General features: G+C 62.9%; 1 protein-coding gene across 2 annotated transcripts in view; it reads right to left on the bottom strand.

The window, feature by feature from the left end:
* Positions 1-20,458, bottom strand: part of GNAO1 (G protein subunit alpha o1) — a 149,431-nt gene that overhangs the window by 2,142 nt on the left and 126,831 nt on the right. The window contains exons 4-8 of one of the 2 annotated variants that reach the window (XM_066349944.1): positions 19,596-19,756; positions 18,717-18,845; positions 18,014-18,143; positions 3,711-3,864; positions 41-256 (exon numbers count right to left, since the gene is read on the bottom strand). In XM_066349944.1, the coding sequence (XP_066206041.1) occupies positions 69-256; positions 3,711-3,864; positions 18,014-18,143; positions 18,717-18,845; positions 19,596-19,756 (762 nt within the window). In that variant the 3' untranslated portion in view covers positions 41-68. Of the gene's footprint in view, positions 1-40; positions 257-3,710; positions 3,865-8,744; positions 11,047-13,385; positions 13,540-18,013; positions 18,144-18,716; positions 18,846-19,595; positions 19,757-20,458 lie in introns of those variants that run through there. The other variant, XM_066349945.1, reaches the window with a different exon arrangement.

The following is a 20,458-nucleotide window of genomic DNA, read 5'->3' as shown; positions in this document are numbered from 1 at the left end:
ATGTGTGTGCAAGCTTTTCTGTGAGTGCTGGAATCATTACCAAATAGGTTGCTATACAGGACAAGAGGTCAGTACAAGCCGCAGCCCCGGAGGTTGTTGGCAATGATGATGTCGGTGACGGCGTCGAATACCACCTGGATATTATTCGTGTCTGTGGCACAAGTCATGTGACAATAAATTTCTTTGTTTGGTGAGCGGTTTTTGCTTTCAAATTGTGCTTGGATGTAGGCGGCGGCATCTTCATAGGTGTTGGGGCCTGGAACAAGAGAGAAGAACGGAGAGAGGCCTTGTAAGAACGGGGCAGGGGACAGGCTAGGGACCCTACGGCGAGATATGGGCTCTGGCCTTTTCCAGGAAGCCGATGAGACAGGCCAGACGCCGAGGCTACAGCCAGGTGCTCCTTCTCTAAGGTGTGGTCGCCTTTTACACCAAAAACCACCTGCGGCTTCTGACTTTCCAAGGTTTTCACTCTGCTGTCACATTGGATTGATCTGGGAGCCCTGGGAGGACAAGAGCCACAGAAGATCCCCTTTATTTATTTATTGAATTTTTAAATAATTTATTTGAGCCAAACAGAGGATACTCCTGGAAGCAAGATCTCAATACACAGAAAGATGCTTCCAGAGATTCCTCTTGCTCTCAGGGTGAGCACACCAAGGCTTTTTAGGACTCTCAGCCCCGGTCTACACCAGCCCTGGCAGGGTGGGGGCTCCGGACTCTGGGACCCAGGACGTGCTGGGCTTCAGGGTGCACCTGCACTTCCTCCTGGGTGGCTTCCTCTCACGAGAAGCCATGTGGCAGGGCTGGGAGCATTCCCATGCAGTCCCAGTTCTTAGGTGAGTGGCTAGGCACTGGGGCACTGGTATCCCCAAGGTGGCAAGTTTAAGGTGCTAGCAGCGTGTATAATACCAACTGGGTCCCACAGCCGCCCATCATTTCTTGGCTGTGCCCTTGATCTTGGAGGGGCTATCTGCGAGTGATGCAAGGACAGTTGTTAGATCAGCTGCACCCCTAAACCCTTGCGACTTTGCCCTGTAGACAATGTTCAATGACCATAAAATATGGACCAACACAGAATTGCCTCAAAGCACATTATAGGAAGATGCCCACTTTTCCTCAGGGCCACTGGGATCTGGCCCGCTTGGAAACAATGCAATCTGGATTTGAGGGTGTGGGACGATACCTCCCCCACCCTGTGCTCCCCCGGTTGGGAGTGCACCACGTGGGGAAGCTGGGGGGACCGTTGAGGGCTCTGCAGCCAGATAAGCAAAGGTCCTGAGGTGATTGGGGAAGGGATGGGGCCGGGACCAAGACCAACTCTGGACAGCCCACGGGCAGAACCTGCTTCTCAACCCCATGGTTGTCTGGGCACCACGGGCAGAGGTGCACTGAGCGGCAGGTCTGTAGTGAAGCCACCGAGTTAGCACAGCTCGCAGACTGGACACCGTGCCAGAGTGACTCCATCAACGATCTTCCTGTCCAGGCAGTGCCAGGACAGGGCACCGAGTGAGGTGAAAGTGCTTGGGGCGACTCCAGGACGCCCAGCTCGTGTCCTCTCGGCGTCTCCTGAGTCTGCGCCCTTCACAGTGGGGCACAGAGCTCGCCTTGGACATCAGCTACCACCTGTCCCCCGCCCCTTAGCCTGTTTCATGTCCCCCCCAGGCCTTGGCACCCTAAGGGGCTACTTCCTTGGTGACGACTTTTCATCCATCGTGGTGATGTTGGGACTCAACAGTGACGTGGTGTTGGCCACCTCTGGATGCTCTGGAGAGCTCGAGTGCTCCCCAGACTTGGGACCGAATACCTGGGAGCTGCCAGTGCCGCACACTGCACAGCAGGGAGCCCGGCTCGAGTGCTCCCCAGACTGGGACCGACTCTCTGGGAGCCGCCAGTGCCGCACGCTGCACAGCAGGGAGCCCGGCTGCCGTGGGGCCGTGTCTTTCGGGACAAGGAAGAGCCTCAGGTGGTGCCAGCCTGAGAAGACCTGCTGAGACCCAGCGGTGCCCAGAACTGTCTAAAGACCTGAGCCGGTGCGCAGCGCCCTTGCTCGGGGAGTGAGGTCAGCAGTGGCTGCCGCGGACAGGGCTTTCCCTGGCCGGGGACCTCGGGGGGCTGGCCTTTGCCGCCGGCAGTGCTCCCGTCCTTGGTTTCCATCCTCTGACTGACATCGGGGGCGGTGATGGCCAGTGGAATGCAGCCCTGGCACCGGACTGTTCTCTCCCTTCACCTCTGTGGCTGCCCTGTGCGTAGGGATTGTTTCTACTCTGGTGCCCAGATGATAAACGAGGCAGAGGGCATTAGTGCCCAAAGTGGCAGGGGGTCCGGCTCCAGAGGCTGCTGTGGTCCCCTGCCTGCTGGAGATCGTGTTCCTGACCACTGTCAGGCCTGAGCCCGCCCCCACCCGAGGAGTGAGGGTTCTGTGCGCCCCGGGGTGGGCAGGAGCCTTGTAGAATGACAAGCAGTGGAACCAGTGAAGAGACAAGCTGTGCTCAGAGCAGGCCGATGGCCCCCTCTCCACACCAAGGCTGAGGGCTGACGCTCCCCAGCAGTGGAGGTGGGTAGAGGGGTCAGCATGCATCTCTGCTGGGTTCTGGTTGGGTGCAGGGCCCTGCGTGGTCTCGGGGGCTAAGCTCATGCCCTCCTCTTTCTGGTGCTGCCAGGGAGCAGGTTCCTCCTCTATTGCCGGGTGCAAAGGGGCCCCTAGAAGCCTTCCAGTCCCCCGCGGGACAGAGGCTGGGCCCCGGCACCCAGCAGCACTGTGCTAACCCTCAGCTGCAGCCCGGGCCAGCCGTCCTCACAGCAGTGGCCTCCTGGAGCTGTCAGACAGCCCAGGAGGTCTGGGGTACATTCCCCTGGGAGCCGGATGGGAGGGAAGACCCCCGAGACGGTGGAAGAGAGGCAGGAGGGAAGGAGCAGGCTTGCAGAGAGTTGGGGAAGTTTGATTTCGGGAAGAGACAGGGCGGAGGAAGGCGGGGAGAAAGCAGTGCCGGGGGTCAGGGGGCGGAAGGATCTGGTGGGGCGCGGGAGGATCTGGTGGGGCGCGGAAGGATCTGGTGGGGTGCGGGAGGATCTGGTGGGGCGCGGGAGGATCTGGTGGGGCGCGGGAGGATCTGGTGGGGCGCGGACGCGGCTCTGACTAGAGGAAGCAGGTGGGACCACTCACAGGCCACGTGTGCACCCTTGCTAATTCCGGCCAAGGTGCTGTGTGGCCAGCAGCCGCCGCCCAGGGCGGGGTAAGCGGAGGCCACGGGAGAGGTCGGAAGAGGCAGAAGACCTCTTGTAGAGGTCACGTGACCAGGGTGGAGGGGAAGCCTGTGGCCCCGCTCTGCCTCCTGATCCCTGCCTGGTCACTCCCGGGTCACCTGGTCACAGCACATATGGGTCAGAAAGTCCCTTTAGAGATCACGTGACCAGGGTGGAGGGGAAGCCTGTGGCCCCGCTCTGCCTCCTGATCCCTGCCTGGTCACTCCGGAGTCACCTGGTCACAGCACATATGGGTCAGAGGGTCCCTTTGCTGAGTCCTGGGAAGGGACACAAGTGTTTTTCTCCGCCCCCTGCCTGCCAGGCTCCTGCGGCGGCGCCCGCGTGCCAGCAGCCTGTTCCCCCAGCCGCCTCGGGCAGCGGTCCCGATTCGAGCCTCCGGAGGTGGAGGCGGCGCTGGCCCTGGCGGGGGTGGGCCTTCCTCCTGCACCGGCCGCCAAGACACCCACCTGTGTATTCAGGAAAGCAGATGGTCAAAGGTGACTTCTTGATCTTCTCACCAAAGAGATCTTTCTTGTTGAGGAAGAGAATGATGGAGGTATCGATGAAGAACTTGTTGTTACAGATGGAGTCGAAGAGCATGAGAGACTCGTGCATGCGGTTCTGCGGCCGCAGGCGGAGAGGGGAGAGCGGGGGACAGACAGCGAGAGGGAGACACAGAGACAGGGAGAGAGAAGACAGAGTTAGGTCTGAGAGAGGGCAGCTCAGGAGGGGCGCCGGAGCCCCGCGACTCCGCCGAAGGCTGACGGAACGGCGGTCTGTAACACAGCCCAGGGCGTCCGGCTTCCAGTGGCCACACCAAGTGACACCCCTTGTCTGAGACTGACCAGCCAGGGTGAGGCTGAGGACAGGGTGATCTGGTCTCTCCCCTTGCAAAGTGACCAGCCACGGGAGGAAAGGGTCTACCTGAACATGCGTGTGGACGTGTGAACACGTGTGTGTAAATGCGCACGTGTGTGTGTTGAGGGGTTGCTGGGTGGGAACCTGAGAGCTGGGCTTTAGCCCTTCCTGCCCAATCTGTGTGTGGGAGGTGTCCTATAGGAGGGGTGACGGACCCTAGGTCCCTCCTGGGACCTCAGAGAAGTCACGCCTCGGGGGCTGTCACGTGGGGGCGGAGCTTCTGCCCCGGCTGCCTGCGGACTCAGCCAGGTCTGACCCCACCGGGATTTTAAGCAGGCACAGCCTTGCACACAGAAGTTTGTTCAGCAAGTGAACGCAGGCGCTGGGCACTCGCGGGGAAGGAGAATCCGAGGGAGAGGGCCCTTTCTGCCCTGGGCGAGGCCTGACCTTCTCCTGTGAGACGCCAGAGCGGGGACTTGGGCAGTGTCTCCCGGCAGTGCAGGGGGCACGTCCCTTTGCAGACGAACTCCTTTCTGCACAGGAAGGTGACTTTGTGACAGGCGCCTCCCAGAAGCTGCTCATTTCCCCCAAGAGTTCTGCCCTTGCCCCGGAAACGTGTCCACCCCAAAGCAGGTGTACAGCTCAAGCCCAGAAGTAATTCCAGGCTACAGTCTGTCTCTGAAGTCAGAAGGCCGACCCAAGTCAGAGGCAAGAGCAGAGTACCAGTGTGGGCTTCCACCACTGGGCCTTTGTCACCGAGATGGACGTGTCCCCACCGGGCACGAGCGAGCACAGGCACTGAGTAAGCCACCTGTTCAGCTGCCGTGGCTAATTTCCTCTATCCGAGCAGGAGGAGGGCGAGAAGGTGGGGACGTGACCACCACGGTCACCGAGCCCCACTCTGCCAGCACCGTGCCCAGCACCTCCCCCGCCTCGTGTCACTGAGAGATGACATGGCAGAGATGTGCCTCTGCTCTGGGCCAGCTCGAGCGTGGGCAATGTGGCGAGTTTCTGTAGCCACTGTGTGTGGTCTGTGGCCATCAGAGGGTCAGGACGGGCTGTACACACCTGTAGCCACCTCTCTCATGTCCGCATTGTCACACCAGTGACCTGGATGCACATTAGTCCTGAACCCTGTTCTCGTGCCTGAGGCCAGTTGGGGGCAGTCTGAGTTCTCAGTGGCTCCTCAGGGGCCACTAGACAACTGTCATGGTCTTATTCCTCCCTCAGGGACCTGCAGTAAATACCGCTGTCCTTTTACTTTGCTAAACAGATTCGGCAAACTTGTGATCTTACTGCCCTCAGCAGCCTCAACAGTGAATTCCATTCTCAGTTTCCCCAAAACGCTGCCCGTCATCTGCACAATCCCGTACAGGGAAGAAGCAAGACTCATTTGCCCTGTGCCATCTTGATGGAGCCTGTTTGTAAAGGGGCAGGTGGTGGCCTCCCCAGAGCCAAGAGCAGGGCTTGGGGCTGTGAGCACCCCGGCTCACTGGGTGGCTGAGGAGGGCAGAGTGGAGACGCTCCGAGACCCAAGGGTTCCACGAGGAAAGGCCGCCCACCGCATGGTGCCACCTTGCCCCACAGCTCCTCAGCCGAGAGCTGGAAACCGGCAGCGAGAGGCCAGTTCCCAGCTCCCACGCACAGCTGTCCCCAGCATCGCTTTGATCTACAGACACTGGGGGACACGGTGGGGACATACGCCTGGGCACTCCCAGGGCCGAAGGGACCCACCAGGATGACCCAAGCTGAGAGTGTGGACTGCGTCCATTTGCCTGGGCTGAATGAAGGTCATTTCCTTAAGAGGCCACTGAGCTTAGGTCTCAGGAAAAGTCCAGGCCAGCTGCCCGGGCTCCACAGCCCTTCCCTGCTAAGGCTCAGCCTGCAAAGCCTTCCACCAACACCGACGGGGTGTGCGCGCCGGCCCTGTGCTGGGGCTCCCGGGCTGTGTGCGCAACGGCCAGCACAGCCGCCTGCTCTCCAAGAGCTCGCAGTCTAGCTGGGGAGACAGTGCGCACACAGGATGAAGGCCTGCCGTCCCCGGCGTGGCACAGAGCCCGGGAGGAGACGGGACGCACAGGACCCACCACACAGTCAGACCTGGATTCGTGGGGAGGGTCTTGGAGTAAGTGTGGAAAGAAGGGCTGATTCCAGAGGTGGGGGGCGGGGGCAGTGGGGACGGGTGCTGCTGTGGGGACAGGGCGCCGGCACTGAGACCCCCCAACACCACGCAGGCCTGACAGCCATCCTTCCGCACGTGGAACCCGTCGCCAAGCAGCCAGCCGCACAGCCTGTCCTTACAAGCTTCCTGAAGACAGAGGCCAGAATGTAGTCAAAATGAGAAACGCCAACGATTGAGACAAGAGAAAGGAGCCAGGGTCACAGCCAGCCAGCAACCACCCACGCCACTTGCCGCCCCCTGCCTGTCTCCCCCAAGCACCTAGGATGGGAGGTCGGCTCTGCACAAGGAGGACCAGCTTTGGCCCTCATGACAGTCCTGAGCGGTGGGCGGGTGGCCAGGCACTGGGACTCCTTCTGCGCCCTGGGGGAGGTGCCCCCTGCACCAGGCGGCCCACAGTCCTGCCCCACGTGCTGTGCGGGCACGCCTGGCGGGAGCTCGGGCACTGGCACAACATACGACGCTCACGCTAGAAATGCTGGCACTTTTTATTAACAGTGGGTGACTAATAAATACATGACGGCAGCCAATAAATTATTACAATAACTAGAGATTTATTAAACCCACAAGTCACTCTACTTACAAAATTACAGTTAATAGGAGTGGGCGGCAGCGGCGGGTTTGGGAGGTGGGACTACCGAAGCTAAGGTTGGAGGTTCGCTAAGGAGGGAGGGGTCGCCAAGCCCACCCCTGCCTGGGACGGGGGAGGGGAGCAGAGGCAGCAGCAAAGGGGAAGGGGATCTGGGGGGCAGAGGAGGGGGTAGCGACCAGAGGCAGGGCCTGGCAGTGCAGGAGGCAGCCGGAAACGGGGTGGGGGGGGTGGAGCGCGGTGTGCGGAGCTGCTGGCTCTGCTGAGGAAGGGGTGTCTTCACACTGGTGGTCTTGGTGCACTGGGCCTGGGGGTGAGAACTTCCTTCCAGACGGACCCCTCTGACCAAGAGGGGCCAGGGACTTAGTTGGGGACCTCCTGTCTGCTTCTGTATCGACCTGTCTCTCCCTTGACAGGGGCCCTCACCTGGCTGGGGAGGGACCGGTCTGAAGCCCTGGGAGCCCCCGAGGGAAGGCTCCCCTACATCGCACTGGGGGGTGGGAGACCTGACCACCACCACACGGCAGCAGCCCACACCTTGGCCCTGTTCCCTGGTCTGGCTGGTGTGTCCATCTCACTGCCCCGGCTGCTGGGACCCTTCACTCTGAAGGCTTGTGGCCGACCCGGGGGAACTCTCTGGGACTGCTTGTCCTCAGCATCCCAGACTGAATCTCTGGTAGGCACAGGCCTCCGTTCCTGGAAACTCCCAGGTTGCACCTGGATTGCTTCCGGAAGGCTCAGAGAAGAGCAGAGGCTTCTCAAACAGGGGGCTGGGCAGGCCACCGCCTGAGGCCCGGACTGTGGTGGACTGACTCACCAAGAGCGCTGAGGAGTGCACAGGTCAGACCAAGGGAGAGGGGCGGGGTCCGTCGGGCGGGGCTAGAGATGAGGAAGAACCTGCGGAACCGGCCACAGAGCATGAACTGCTCATGTGCTAGGACGGAGCAGTGGGGTAAGGAACTGCCCCCAAGACTTGTCCTGTCAGAGGGAGGCCCGCTGGTGAGATGACTCCAGGGCCTTCCCGCTGGGGCTTACAAACAGTCTGGTTATGCAGGCTCTGGGTGGGGCGGGCACTCGTGGCTGCTGCCTGCCTGGGGTGTGGGGACTCACTGAGCCCAGTGTAGTCATGCCCCGGTTCCCACCAGGGGGGCATGGAGCTGGGCTGGGAGGTAGAACTGCCTCCTGGCACCAGATATGATGGTGGGCTCCTGCTTGGGCTCTGCCCACTGCTTCCTGGTAGGAACACGTGCCACAGACCCTCAGGCTCTGCTGGGGACAGAACAGCCAGGGAGACCCACTGAAGGTGGCCATGGGACCCAGAATGTCAGTGTTGTTGGCCAGGGGCCCAGGGCTGTGCTCTCTACCCAGACCAGAATCCACATGCTCACGAGAGCCTCTTCCTGGGCCTTGGGCTCTGACTCCCCAGTCATCCAGAGAGCCTTGGGGACCTGCCTCAGTTCCCTGTGCGAAGGCAAAGACCTGGCTCACGTGGGGGCCTTTGGGGCAGGGCAGAGGCATTGAGGTGGCAGGCACAACGTTTATGGGGTTGGCAAAAGCGACTCTCTTAGAAATAAGGTTCCTGTTATAGCTGGCTAACCTAGGGCCCCCAAACACAGGGCCGTCCACGCCGGGTCACGCACCCCCTCTCCCCCTGCCCCCACGACGGAGCCAGACCCATCTGTCCCCTTCGGTTGTTACTCCCCATGGTGGAACCATTAGTCACGACGTGGGTGGGCGACGGGGGAGCAGTGTGGGGTGGCGCCCTGGATACCGACTCCTTGAGCGCCACACTCACCAGCCAGGACACCCTGGGCGGGCAGGGAGGGCGAGAGCATCGCAAGAAATGGAGCAGAGTGTCTGGGAGACAAATGGCGGCCTGGAGACGAGGGGCAGGAAGGCCCCAAGCAGCCCGCTCCTCGTGCCCCCAACGCTGCCACGGGGCGGCGGGGCCTGACGCTGCCAGGGCTCTGGCTGCTGTGGCGCGGAGGCTGCCGGGTGACCGAGCCCTGGGCCACGAGGGCTAGTGACTTCACCTCCAGGGCGGCGGCCATAGTGGTGGAGCCCTTCCAGCAGCCCCCTTCTTGTCGGCCACTCGTGAGCCGGGATCAGAGCTGACCGCACCCAAAGTGACAATGCTGGGCAAGAACTTGTGTCTTCAGCGTTTGGGCAGAATGGCGTAACTGGCCCCAGCTGCCTGTGACAGGACACGGAGACTGTTGGCTCCAGAGGTCCGTCCTCTGCCAGGACCCAGCAGCCGGCACAGGGACAACACACAGGTGGATGAAACCAAGGGGACTGGGGCCAGCAGGGCTGCTCTTGCCATGGCCGCTGCCCTCTGACCACCCAGAAGGCCGGGCAGCAGGGAGACAGCCAGACCAGGGCCGGGCGCACCCAGTGGCACCCACCCTGTGGCCATTTGGCACTGAGGACAGGGCTCTGGGTCTCCCGTGCACCGTGCAGAACTGAGGGGCTGTTGGCACCAGAAAGCCCAGAGCTCTCGGCTCTGGGGCCGTCAAGGGCAGTGCTGGGGCCCGGGGCCCTGCCTGGTCCCGGGATGGAGCAGAGCCCAGGCGGAGGCTGGAAGAGCAGAGGGCTTGAGGAGGGAACCGGAGACCTCTCGAGGGGCAGCCCCCTCTCTTCCCGTGGGCACACCTGGCTCCCTGGGCAGAGCCTATCACGCAGCACGCAGGGTCTGTCTGGGCTGTTGTGGGCGTCGGCCAACCGGAGGAGCCGGGAGTGGGAGAGAGGAGCACTGCCCGCCCGAGGCCAGCGCGCCTGGGTCACCAGGAGTCCCTCATCCATTTCCGCTTGGGAATCTCTTCCAAAGCCCCTCCAAGGGGCTCCAGGACACTTCTTTATGAAGGGGGACAGGGCGTGTGGCAGTGCACACATCAGGGTGGCGGTCCTGTCCTGGCCTCCTCTGCCCAGGGGCTGGCAGGACGCCACGGGCTGTGGACACACGCCCTGGTCTCCGCACTGAGACTGGAGGCCGCTGGGTGCTGGCCTCAGGAGCGCGTCCACAGCCCCGTCCCGGCTCCCCAGCTGCAGAACCTCCTCCCGGGCCCTGCGGTGTGAGTGGGAGTCACTGAAAGGTCGAGAAGGAAAGGCACGCTGCTAACAGCTGGAGCCCCCGCCGGAGGCCGGCAGACGGGTCACCCTCGGGCCGGCAAGGCCAGGCGTGAGGCCCCATCGCAGTGGACACGAGTCACCGCCCCTCAGCACCCCGCCCCACCTCGTACCTCTCCCACCAGCCCGCGCACCATCGACCACATGCCTTTGCAGTCAGTCAGTCTTAGAACCACTCCCTGACCTAGGAGGAAACACAAAGGAGGACTCTCCAGGAGGCCAGGGGGAGCCCGAGGAGCGCACGGAAGGACGGCCCAGAGAAGGGAGGGCTTGCACCCAAGGGCTGAGACCCAAGTAGAGGGAGGGAGGAGGCGCTCGCCTGAGACCGTGGGCCCGCGCATGCCCCAGGCCCACCCGGCTTCGGTGGCGGAGCCGCCCTGACCAGAGAGACCCCAGGAGAAGCTGAGCAGTGGTTCCCGCTGCCCCTCCCCTTCCAGACCCTGACCCAAGGCCATGCCTCCCACCTGCACAACCCCAGAGGACAGGAGGCGACCCTGGGACTTCGAGGATGAGCCACCAAGTATAAGGCCTAACGGCGGCCTTGCCCCACCCCCCCAGCCCTCTCCCTAGGATAAAACACTTAGAAATGGAGCGGGCGGGCAGTGAGCCACAGGCGGGCAGTGAGCGGCTTGTCCCGGGAGTGGTGTGGGTACTCAGCACCCTGCCCAGCCCACGTGGCCAAGTGCTCGGATGTTGGGGGCAGGGCGGCCGTGGAGGACCTTCCCTCCTCCCCCTGTGGTGCCAGCCGCTGTGCTTCCTTGTCACGTGCAGATTGTGGTCTGAGAGGGGCCGGAGCTCTGGTTCCAGGGATGGGGTCAGCAGGCCGGGTAGGGCAGTGGGTGGCTGGGAGGCCAGGCTGGGGCTCAGTAGAGGCCACAGCCACGCAGGTTTTTGGCAATGATGACGTCCGTCACGGCGTCAAACACAAACTGGATGTTGTTGGTGTCAGTAGCACAGGTGATGTGGGTATAGATCTCCTTGTGGGCTGACTTGTTCTTGCTCTCGTACTGGGCCTGGATGTAAGCCACGGCTTCCGTGAAGGCGCTGGGGCCTGTGGAGAAACCAAGGGGGAGGGGGCACAGGTGAGGCAGGCTGACCCAGGGCCTCTCGGCAGCCACCTGCAGGAGAAACCTGACGGAGTGAGGGAAACTTCACAGCTCAGCTAAATCACCAGCAGACCATGAAATCAGCCAGCACTGCACATTGTTTCAACATCATGTAAGAAGGCCCTGGCTCCTTTGCTCAGCGGTAGAACGTTGGCCCGGCGTGTGGAAGTCCCGGGTTTGATTCCTGGCCAGGGCACACAGGAGAGGCACCCATCTGCTTCTCCACCCTTCCCCTACCCCTTCCTCTCTGTCTCTCTCCTCCCCTCCCACAGCCAAGGCTCCATTGGAGCAAAGTTGGCCCGGGCGCTGGGGATGGCTCAGGTGCTAGAATGGCTCCGACGGCAGCTGAGCAATAGCCCAGAGGGGTGGAGCATCGCCACCGGGAGGGCATGCCGGTGGATCCCAGCTGGGGGCGTGCGGGAGTCTGTCTGCCTCCCTTATGCTTCTCACTTCAGAAAAATACAAAAAAAAAAATCATATAAGAAACAAAAATGTCACGCTTCACTGTGCCTCCCCTGTCTTCGGGGTGAGTAGTGTGTCATGACACTCCTGCTTCGCTTCTGTAAGTGCACCTGACTCCTGACTCCTGATGCAAACGTTCTTTCTTCCCCAGGGTCCTGCTCAAGCAGGTCTGAGCCAGCCCTGGCTGACCCTGCAGGGCCTGCGACCTCTCCTGCCTGCGACCTCTCCTGCCTGCGACCTCTCCTGCCTGCGACCTCTCCTGCCTGTGACCTCTCCTGCCTGTGACCTCTCCTGCCTGCGACCCTGCAGAGCAGGCCCACGTGGGCAGAACCCGGAGCCTGTGAGCCACTCTGGCCTCCTTCTGCTCACCCCGCCCCTCTTGGGCTCACCATCCGGGGACTAAGTTGTCTGGCTCCCTGATTGGCCACCTTCCTTGGGGTGGCATGTCGCTCTGCTCCTGGGAGAGCCCAGGAGAGGGTGAGCAGCTGTGTTTAGGAAAGGGCGGAACAGGACGCCTTGCATTGAACGCTCCACAGGCTCCAGAGCAGGGGCCCAGGCAGACGGGGGGCTGCCGCAGCCTCGGAGGGAAGCAGCAAGCGGTGCCGGGGTCAGGAGCCAGTGTTAAGCTGGTGGCTGCCCATGCGGACCGGAACCTGGGAGTGGCATGGCTGAAGGGGGTCCCAGCCCCTCAGGCACGTGCGTACAAGCTACCAGGCTCGGCCTTAGGGGTCTGCCAGACCACAGCTCTTTCTTAAATCTGGGCTGGAGGTGAGGATGGCACCTCCGGGCAGTCATGCCGGCCTCGTCAGCTCCAGACCAACCTTGGTGACGGACCTACCTTGCCGGCCTCTGCTGATGTCCAGGCCATACTCATGGTCAACCAGGCAGGACCCACAAACCCCAGCTTACAGCTAAGAGGAGGCTGCCTGGTGGGGCTGCTGAGCCCACCCACCCCCTGCCCCTGCTGGGGCCTAGCCTATGGGGCAGTCGGCCTGATCTTGAGGAACAGGGAGTCAGGTTTGGGGGCTGATCAGGCTGGGGATACCCCCTTGGTTCTCTGGCTGGGTCCTGGCCATCTAGAAGAGCGGACGGACCTGGGCTGCTCCGGCCGCCCTTGCTGCTCCGGCCGCCCTTGCTGCTCCATGGTTGTCCACCCCCCCCCCCCCCACGGTTTGGTAAGCCCACGGCGACATCCTTAGCGCCCTCCCCAGGGAGGCTGGGTCTCTGCTGCTCCCTCGCCTCCAACGGGCCACTGGAATCTTGTGACCACCGTACGGGAAGTGTTATGATATTTGTTAGTTATAATCACAACAGTAACAGCAAATGCAGAGTGAGCACTTACTATGCGCCAGCTGCCATGCTGAACGCTCCATGTTCACTAGCTCCCTCGGTCCTCCCAGCACTCTGTGACGGAGGGGTGGACAATCACCGTGATTGTCCTCATCCCACAGGTGTGAAGCCTGAGGTGTCAAGAGGGTCTCTAACCTGCTGCGAGTGGCAGAGCCAGGGTATGACGCTCGGCTGCGGGACGCGAAGCCCCTGGTGGCGAACCCCGCATCGCCTGGGTGTGGTTGCCTCACTGATTTACAGACGACCAGGCTGAGGCTCCAAGAGGCTGCCGAGGCCACACGGCCAGGATTCCCACCCTGCTTGCTCAACAAGGATGCCCCTGGCTGCCCAGCCCCCTCGGCACAGCGCGCTGGGTGGGCGTGCAGGGCGCCGCCTTCAGCTTTGTGTGAGATTCTCCGCAGAACCGTCTGGAGCACCCTCAGGGCACTGTACAGGGGATGGAGCCTTGGATGGGCCAGGCTGTCGTTCCTACCTGTGTATTCGGGGAAGCAGATGGTCAGCGGCGACTTCCTGATCTTCTCCTCGAACAGGTCCTTCTTGTTGAGGAACAGGATGATGGACGTGTCCGTGAACCACTTATTGTTGCAGATGCTGTCGAACAGCTTCAGGGACTCGTGCATGCGGTTCTGCAACAGAGCGGAGAGGCGGGTGAGGGCCTGTGTGCGGGGCCTGACCCGCCGCGCCACCACACAGAGGGGCAAGCCAAGGAGAGGTCCGCCAACGTGGCTGGACACACCACTGAGGGACAGAGATGGGGAGACCCACGAGGACAAACGGGACGTGGTCCCCGCTTCATTCCACACGCAGGCAGGGTGGGGCGGAGCAGGGCGGGCGGGGCAGGGGACGCTGCCCCGAGACCCCGCCCTCAGGAGGGCAGCGAGGTCACTGGAGGGACTCTGGCTCACGGAGAAGACATGCACCATGCACTCAGGGCGGGGCCGCACCACCATCCAGCAGGTCCACACGGAGCCAGGGGCCATGCAGATTTCTTTGCCGGGCTCGCATTCAGATTGGCCAGCGGGGTGGGAGGTGCACGCATTCAGTTGGGGGACATTAACCGAAGACTGAGAGGTCCTCGAATTAATCCAGAGTTGGAAGCAGACACCAGGGGGACAGCATCTAGGGGGTGATCTTGCTGTGGCCTTGGTGTGGTTGGGGATTGGTTGGTCGGCTGAGCCGTGGCTGGGCGAGATGTCAGCTCTGGGTGAGCGGCTTATTGGGGCTGGTTTCTCAGTAGAGGGGTTAGAAGAACCCCGAGATGAAACTCAGCAAAACAACTTAAAACAAAGAGGAAGATTAAAAAAAACAAAAACCCAGCAGAAAACATGAAAGAAAGAAAGAGAAAAGGCCTGAAAAATTGGTTTGCCCAGTCTGAGGGCTGGAGGTGAACGGCCGGTCCATCCTGGGACCCCTGTGCGGGCTAGCGGAGGCCGTGGCCGCCTGGGGACTGCGCCTGCGTGGCGGGAGGTGGGCGTGAGGGGGAGGGGCCCAGCCCGAGCTGAGCGGCTGTGGCGTGTGCTGTGCGAGGTGGGCGGGGCAGGCATCACAGCAAAGTCACCCGCGGCGCCCCGGGAACCTGCTGCTTTCAACTCTCAGCTGTGGTTTCTCTGGAGGGAGGCTTCATACCTGCCCGGCTTGGCGGCTCCCTCACAGTCTGCGCATGGTTTTGGCCTTGGTTTGGCAAGGTAAGGCCCTTTAGGCGGCGGCGGTGGTGGTGGTGAAGTTGTGGCAGGCCCAGGCCCCGGGCTCCTGGGTGCGGTGACAGGTGGCTGGCCGGTGCGCGGGCAGCCGTCAGCCCCGGGGCTCCTGGCCGAGCTCCAAGGGCCACCTCCAGGCCCCCGTCGTGGGCAGCCCCAACTCGCCCAGGCTAGGGAGGGAGACGCAGGGCTGGCCAGAGGGGAAGGCCGGGGACCAAGGGCGGTCAGTGCAGCTCTGGTTTTTAGGGCAGAGCGTCCGTAGTCTACAACGTGTCCTTTAGTCGTGTGCCTGGACAGAGGCGCGGCCACTGCCACTGACTGAGTGGGGTCCTGAGCACAGGCCCTTGGACGGCTCTCCACAGCTGCCACTGACTGAGTGGGGTCCCGAGCACAGGCCCTTGGACGGCTCTCCACAGCTGCTTGGAGGCTGAGCTCCTGCCAGCACCGTGTTAAGGGGCTGCAAGTGGGCAGCTGCCGCGTGAACCAGTGGCAGGGCCAGCGCTGGACCCGGGGTCAGGCCTGGCCGGCTCCCCAGCTGCTCAGTGCTGCGTGTGCCTCGGACCCAGTTGTAGGCTTAGTTCTACAGCAGCAGCGCTGCTCTGGCTGCTGCACACGTGAGCCGCCTTCGTGGGCTGCTGTCGGGGTGTACAGCCCGTTCCTGTCCCCTGGACGGTGGCTCCTCCCTGGGCTGTATGGCTGGTCCACTTGGGGGGAGGAGAGGGGCCCAGGAGGCGCCCATTCCTGATCTGAGCTCATGTGCCTTGGCTTTCCTAGGGTCCTCTGCTCCAGCTCTCGCGAGAAAGGGCAGGGCAGATGGGGAGGAGGGCGGTGAGGCCAGGGCAGGACAGACCCAGGAAATGCAGGGGCCGAAGGGGCACGGAGGGGAATGCCCAACGCCCACCCTGATCAGCAGGGAGGGCCGGTGAGGAGTTTGCGGCGGGCTGACCGGGCTGCACAGGGCAGGCGGACCGGGAAGGCTGCCTGAGCTCAGGGCCTGGCACCTGCCCAGCTCCATGTGTGATGGAGACCTGAGGGCCTGGAGCTTGGGCCGGTGACTGCCAGACCCCTCCAGACACCCTCTGCTGCCACCCCGACCACAGAGGGGAGGAGGGCCCCTGCTCTGGGACCAGCAGCCTGGGACTTGGGCTGCAGCTGTCTGCAGGCCTGGCAAGGCACGTCCTAGGGGAGAGGCCGGGTCAGGGAGGGGGGCCCTTCACTCTCCAGCCCTGCGCTTTCTTTGACACCCACATCTCGCTTCCCTCCCCCAGGCGCTGCAGGATGGAGCTCTGACCACTGGGTGGCCAGTCAGACCATGAACGGGGGCTCCAAAGGCGTAGTGGACCAACGGGGCAGTGACGGACGGACGTGCTGGGGCCGCCCTGGCTCTGGGTGGTCACTGAGGCGGATATCCTGGGGCCGCCCTGGCTCTGGGTGGTCACTGAGGCGGACGTGCTGGGGCCGCCCTGGGCTCTGGGTGGTCACTGAGGCGGACGTGCTGGGGCCGCCCTGGCTCTGGGTGGTCACTGAGGCGGACGTGCTGGGGCCGCCCTGGCTCTGGGTGGTCACTGAGGTGGACGTGCTGGGGCCGCCCTGGGCTCTGGGTGGTCACTGAGGCTCTGGGTGGTCACTGAGGCGGACGTGCTGGGGCCGCCCTGGGCTCTGGGTGGTCACTGAGGCGGACGTGCTGGGGCCGCCCTGGGCTCTGGGTGGTCACTGAGGCAGATGTGCTGGGGCCGCCCTGGGCTCTGGGTGGTCACTGAGGTGGACGTGCTGGGGCCGCCCTGGCTCTGGGTGGTCACTGAGGCGGGTGTGCTGGGGCCGCCCTGGGCTCTGGGTGGTCACTGAGGTGGACGTGCTGGGGCCGCCCTGGGCTCTGGGTGGTCACTGAGGCAGATGTGCTGGGGCCGCCCTGGGCTCTGGGTGGTCACTGAGGCGGACGTGCTGGGGCCGCCCTGGGCTCTGGGTGGTCACTGAGGTGGACGTGCTGGGGCCGCCCTGGGCTCTGGGTGGTCACTGAGGCAGATGTGCTGGGGCCGCCCTGGGCTCTGGGTGGTCACTGAGGCAGATGTGCTGGGGCCGCCCTGGGCTCTGGGTGGTCACTGAGGCAGATGTGCTGGGGCCGCCCTGGGCTCTGGGTGGTCACTGAGGCAGATGTGCTGGGGCCGCCCTGGCTCTGGGTGGTCACTGAGGCGGGTCCACGCACAGCCCGGTGCCCGTCTAGCCCCAGCCCACCCTCCGTGCTGGTGAGCTCGGGTCACACTTGGCTACAACCCCCGAAGTCACTGAGAATGATGACGGTGGTACCAGAGAGAGCTGCACAGCCGAGGCCCCAGAAGCCTCCCCCAGGACAAGGCAGGGCTTGGGGGCTTTGCTGCACCCCAAACTCAGGGAGCAGCGGGGTCTGAAGGAGGAAGGGCCAGGTGGACGAGGCACACCGTGGCACCAGTCCGGGTCAGCCACCCAGGCAGCGACTTCCGCCTCACCCTGCCGAAGCCCCGTCGCGTGCTGGTCCCTCAGGACGGCGGCTCCTTCCTGCACCCTGCAGCCCGCACCCCAGAGCCCACCACACTGTCCCAGGCAGGACGGACGAGGAAACACCCAGAGGGGACAGGCCTTGCTCAAAGCCACCGTGACGACAGACCCACCCCATCCCCACGGCCAACTCTGCGAGGCACAGGGCCGAAGGCCACGTGTGCTGCAGACAGAACGAGCCGACCATGGCCACGGGCGTGACCCCGTGGCTCAGGAGCCCCACTCCGGCGACCCTGCAGGCGCATCGCACCAACGCCCGGCTTCCTTGGCAGGCTGTGTGAACGGGCCCACCGTCCTGTGGGCTGGACCGGATGGGACCCTCAGTGGACCCCCCGCTCAGGACAGTCACCAGCGACAGTACAACTGCCAACCCAGCGTCGCTGTGTCAGAAACAGCACCAAGTACTCCATGCGGATTCTCACCCATCACCACCACCCCACAGCTAGGCCCCGCTGTCACCTGGCTTCGACAGGTAACAGTAACTGAGGCCTAGAGGGTGCCACCCGAGCTCGGCAGCAAACCAGCACTAGGACCAGAGAGATGCAGCACCCGTGCCGGTGAGCACCCTGCGAGGCCAGGCTGGCAATCCTCCGAGGTCCCAGACCGAACACGACGCACAGCAGAGGCAGGACCCTGGGCTGGCCTCCTCCAGAGGGGCCGCAGCCCACGGCCGGCCCATGGCCCGCAGCTCGCCCCACACGCCGCTCTTGGCGGCAGGCTGGCCGGCACTCGGGGATGGCGGCCGGGGCTCAGAACTGCTCTTTCTGCTTTATGCACATTCTTGCCTGATGCACCCCGATTTCTTTTAGGAGGCTGAGCATGGCCAGTCCTCCCCATGCCCACCCAGGCTGGGCAGGTGCAGGCCACTCACCGTGGTCTCGTCTTCATGGAGCACCTGGTCATAGCCGCTGAGCGCGACGCAGAAGATGATGGCCGTGACGTCCTCGAAGCAGTGGATCCATTTCTTGCGTTCAGATCGCTGGCCTCCGACGTCGAACAGCCTGTGGGGAGATGGGGAGGGGGGCTGGTAGGCTGTGGGGCCCAGGCAGGTGGAGGAGCGCCTGCCGGGTCACACTCCGGGACAGGGGGGGAGGGGCAGGCAGGAGCCCCGCCCCAGGTGCTGAAAGGCTGACCCTGCATCTGTGGGGCGGGGCAGCCATCACTCTGTCTTACACTGGGCTGTGCTCACACGCAGTGAGTCAAGTACCTGCCCTCACGGCCCCAGATGTGAGGGTGCACCCATGTGACCCCTAGGAAACGCCTCTGTGAGGTCCTCCTCTAAGGGCCACATGCATACCCTGTTCTGGGCTTTCTCAGCATGTCTGTTCATGTTTGTGCTCTTGGAACGGTCCCAACTAGCCTGGGAAGGAGGCCGGCAGGACTGTCACCCGCTACATAGGGGTGACCCCAGCCCTGAACTTGGTGGAACACAGACCTGTAGACAAGTCTCTTCTCTATCTGACGGCTTTTTGAACATGAGAGCTCCTGAGGCAGGTGGATGCCAGGGCTGAGGCCGAGTGGCCAGCATCACCATGTCTGTGCCCGGGCTCGGCGTGGACGTCCCCGGGTCTCACCTGAAGTGGAGGTTCTTGAATGTGAAGTGGGTTTCCACGATGCCGGTAGTTTTGACCCTGGTTCGGAGAATGTCCTGCTCAGTGGGCTGGTAGTCGGTGGCCCCGATCCGATCCAAGCTGTCCAGATAGCTGGGGACGAAAGCACACAGAGGGGACCATGGGCCTGGTTCCAGGCACTGCTGGGGCACCCGCCCTCACAGGCCACCGTGGGAACATGGCGCCACCGTGTCCAGCGCCAGGTGTGTGTGGGGGGAGGGGCCTCAGATAGCCTCTAATTCGGACACATCGGGCTCTGTGCGTAGTTTCAGGCACACCCAGGCAAGGTGAACTTTTCAAGGAGAATGACATGTTTATAATGCTGCTTTGTTGTTTCCTCACATGTGATCATGCTTCATCCTTAATTTCCCAGTTAAATGCACTCATCTATAGATTAGAGAACTGAGGGTCAATGAAGGTCAGCGCCTTGCCCAGCTGTGAGCCGGACTCGAACATCTGGCCCCGGAGTCCAGGCTCCAACCAGGCTCTATAGGGCTTTCCCAGAGGATAGCTTACGTTCTCCTCATTTTTAACTTTAAAGACAGAGAACAGGAAAGTCTCTTCTCTGAAGTAAAACAGAATGGCCTCACGTTAAGTTATTTTCTGCCTGTCTGGCCCCTGACTTGTGTTTCTGGGGTCGGGGTTCTCCAGAGCGAGCAGGTGGCTGGCCCCTTGCAGGGGCTCCGTCGTCTGGCTGCCCTCTCATGCCCCCACCTCCTTGGCCTCTTCCTCATCTTGGGAGCAGGCGGAGAAGCCCCTTCCTGTCACCTGTGGTGGAACGTGACCCGCATTTCTGACCTCAGCGCCCCCTCTCACGCCCGAGCCACTGCCCGGGACACTCACTATTTGGCGGAATCGTTGAGCTGATACTCCCGGGACCGGCTGAAGCACTCCTGGATGCCCGAGTCGCCCCAGAGTCGCATCATGGCGGACAGCAGCTCTGCAGAGAAGGGCTCGGTGTCCTCCATCCGGCTCACCACGTCACACACCATCTTGGCATCGGCCTGCGAAGAGACGGGGGTGGTGGCTTTGGGGCTTGCTGGAGCACCGGGGCACCAGGACAGCACTCGGCCTAAGCCCGGTCAGGAGAGGTGGGCCGCTGTCTGAACATCCCCCGTGCACTGGGATGCACTCGCAGTCTGATTTCTCAGGGCCCGGGGTGTGCAGTAAGACAGAGCCCCCGGCGGAGGCTGGGCGTGGGGTGTGCCAGGCCCACCGTCTCCCTAACCTCATGGGGCCCCCAGGATCGGGGTCTTAATGCGTGGGCACAACAGTTAGTACGAGATGATTGCTCTGCTCTCAAGCCTCTTCGACCCCGCCTTCAGACTGAGCCAGGGAGGAGCCCGAGTCCCCAGCCCTCAGCATGTGGCTCAGGGAGTGGGCGGGAGGTGCTGGAAATTTGCAGGTGGCCTTCGGGTGGGAGAGATGAAGAAAATGAGGTCAGCATCTGCAAGATGCGTGGATGACAGAAGAGTCTGCACAAAGGCGTGTGGAACCAAAACCTTCTGGGAGACTTTTCCAGAATCGAGCTGTCCGGCTAAGTGGTGGTTCACAGGCCAGAGCCTGTCCCCTGCAGAAAGTCGACGGGGGAGGGTTCTGGCAGCTGTGTCCCCTCCGTACACCTGCCCTGGGAAAGAAGCTGCTCTGTCCTGGAGGCCAGCAGGCCAAGCCCACAACGTCAGCCCAGACCCAGGCCCCCAGACCCC

This window comes from Saccopteryx leptura, chromosome 9, assembly GCF_036850995.1.
Source record: "Saccopteryx leptura isolate mSacLep1 chromosome 9, mSacLep1_pri_phased_curated, whole genome shotgun sequence".
Taxonomy (NCBI): Eukaryota; Metazoa; Chordata; class Mammalia; order Chiroptera; family Emballonuridae; genus Saccopteryx; species Saccopteryx leptura.
This window is presented reverse-complemented; position numbering and strand designations above follow the sequence as displayed.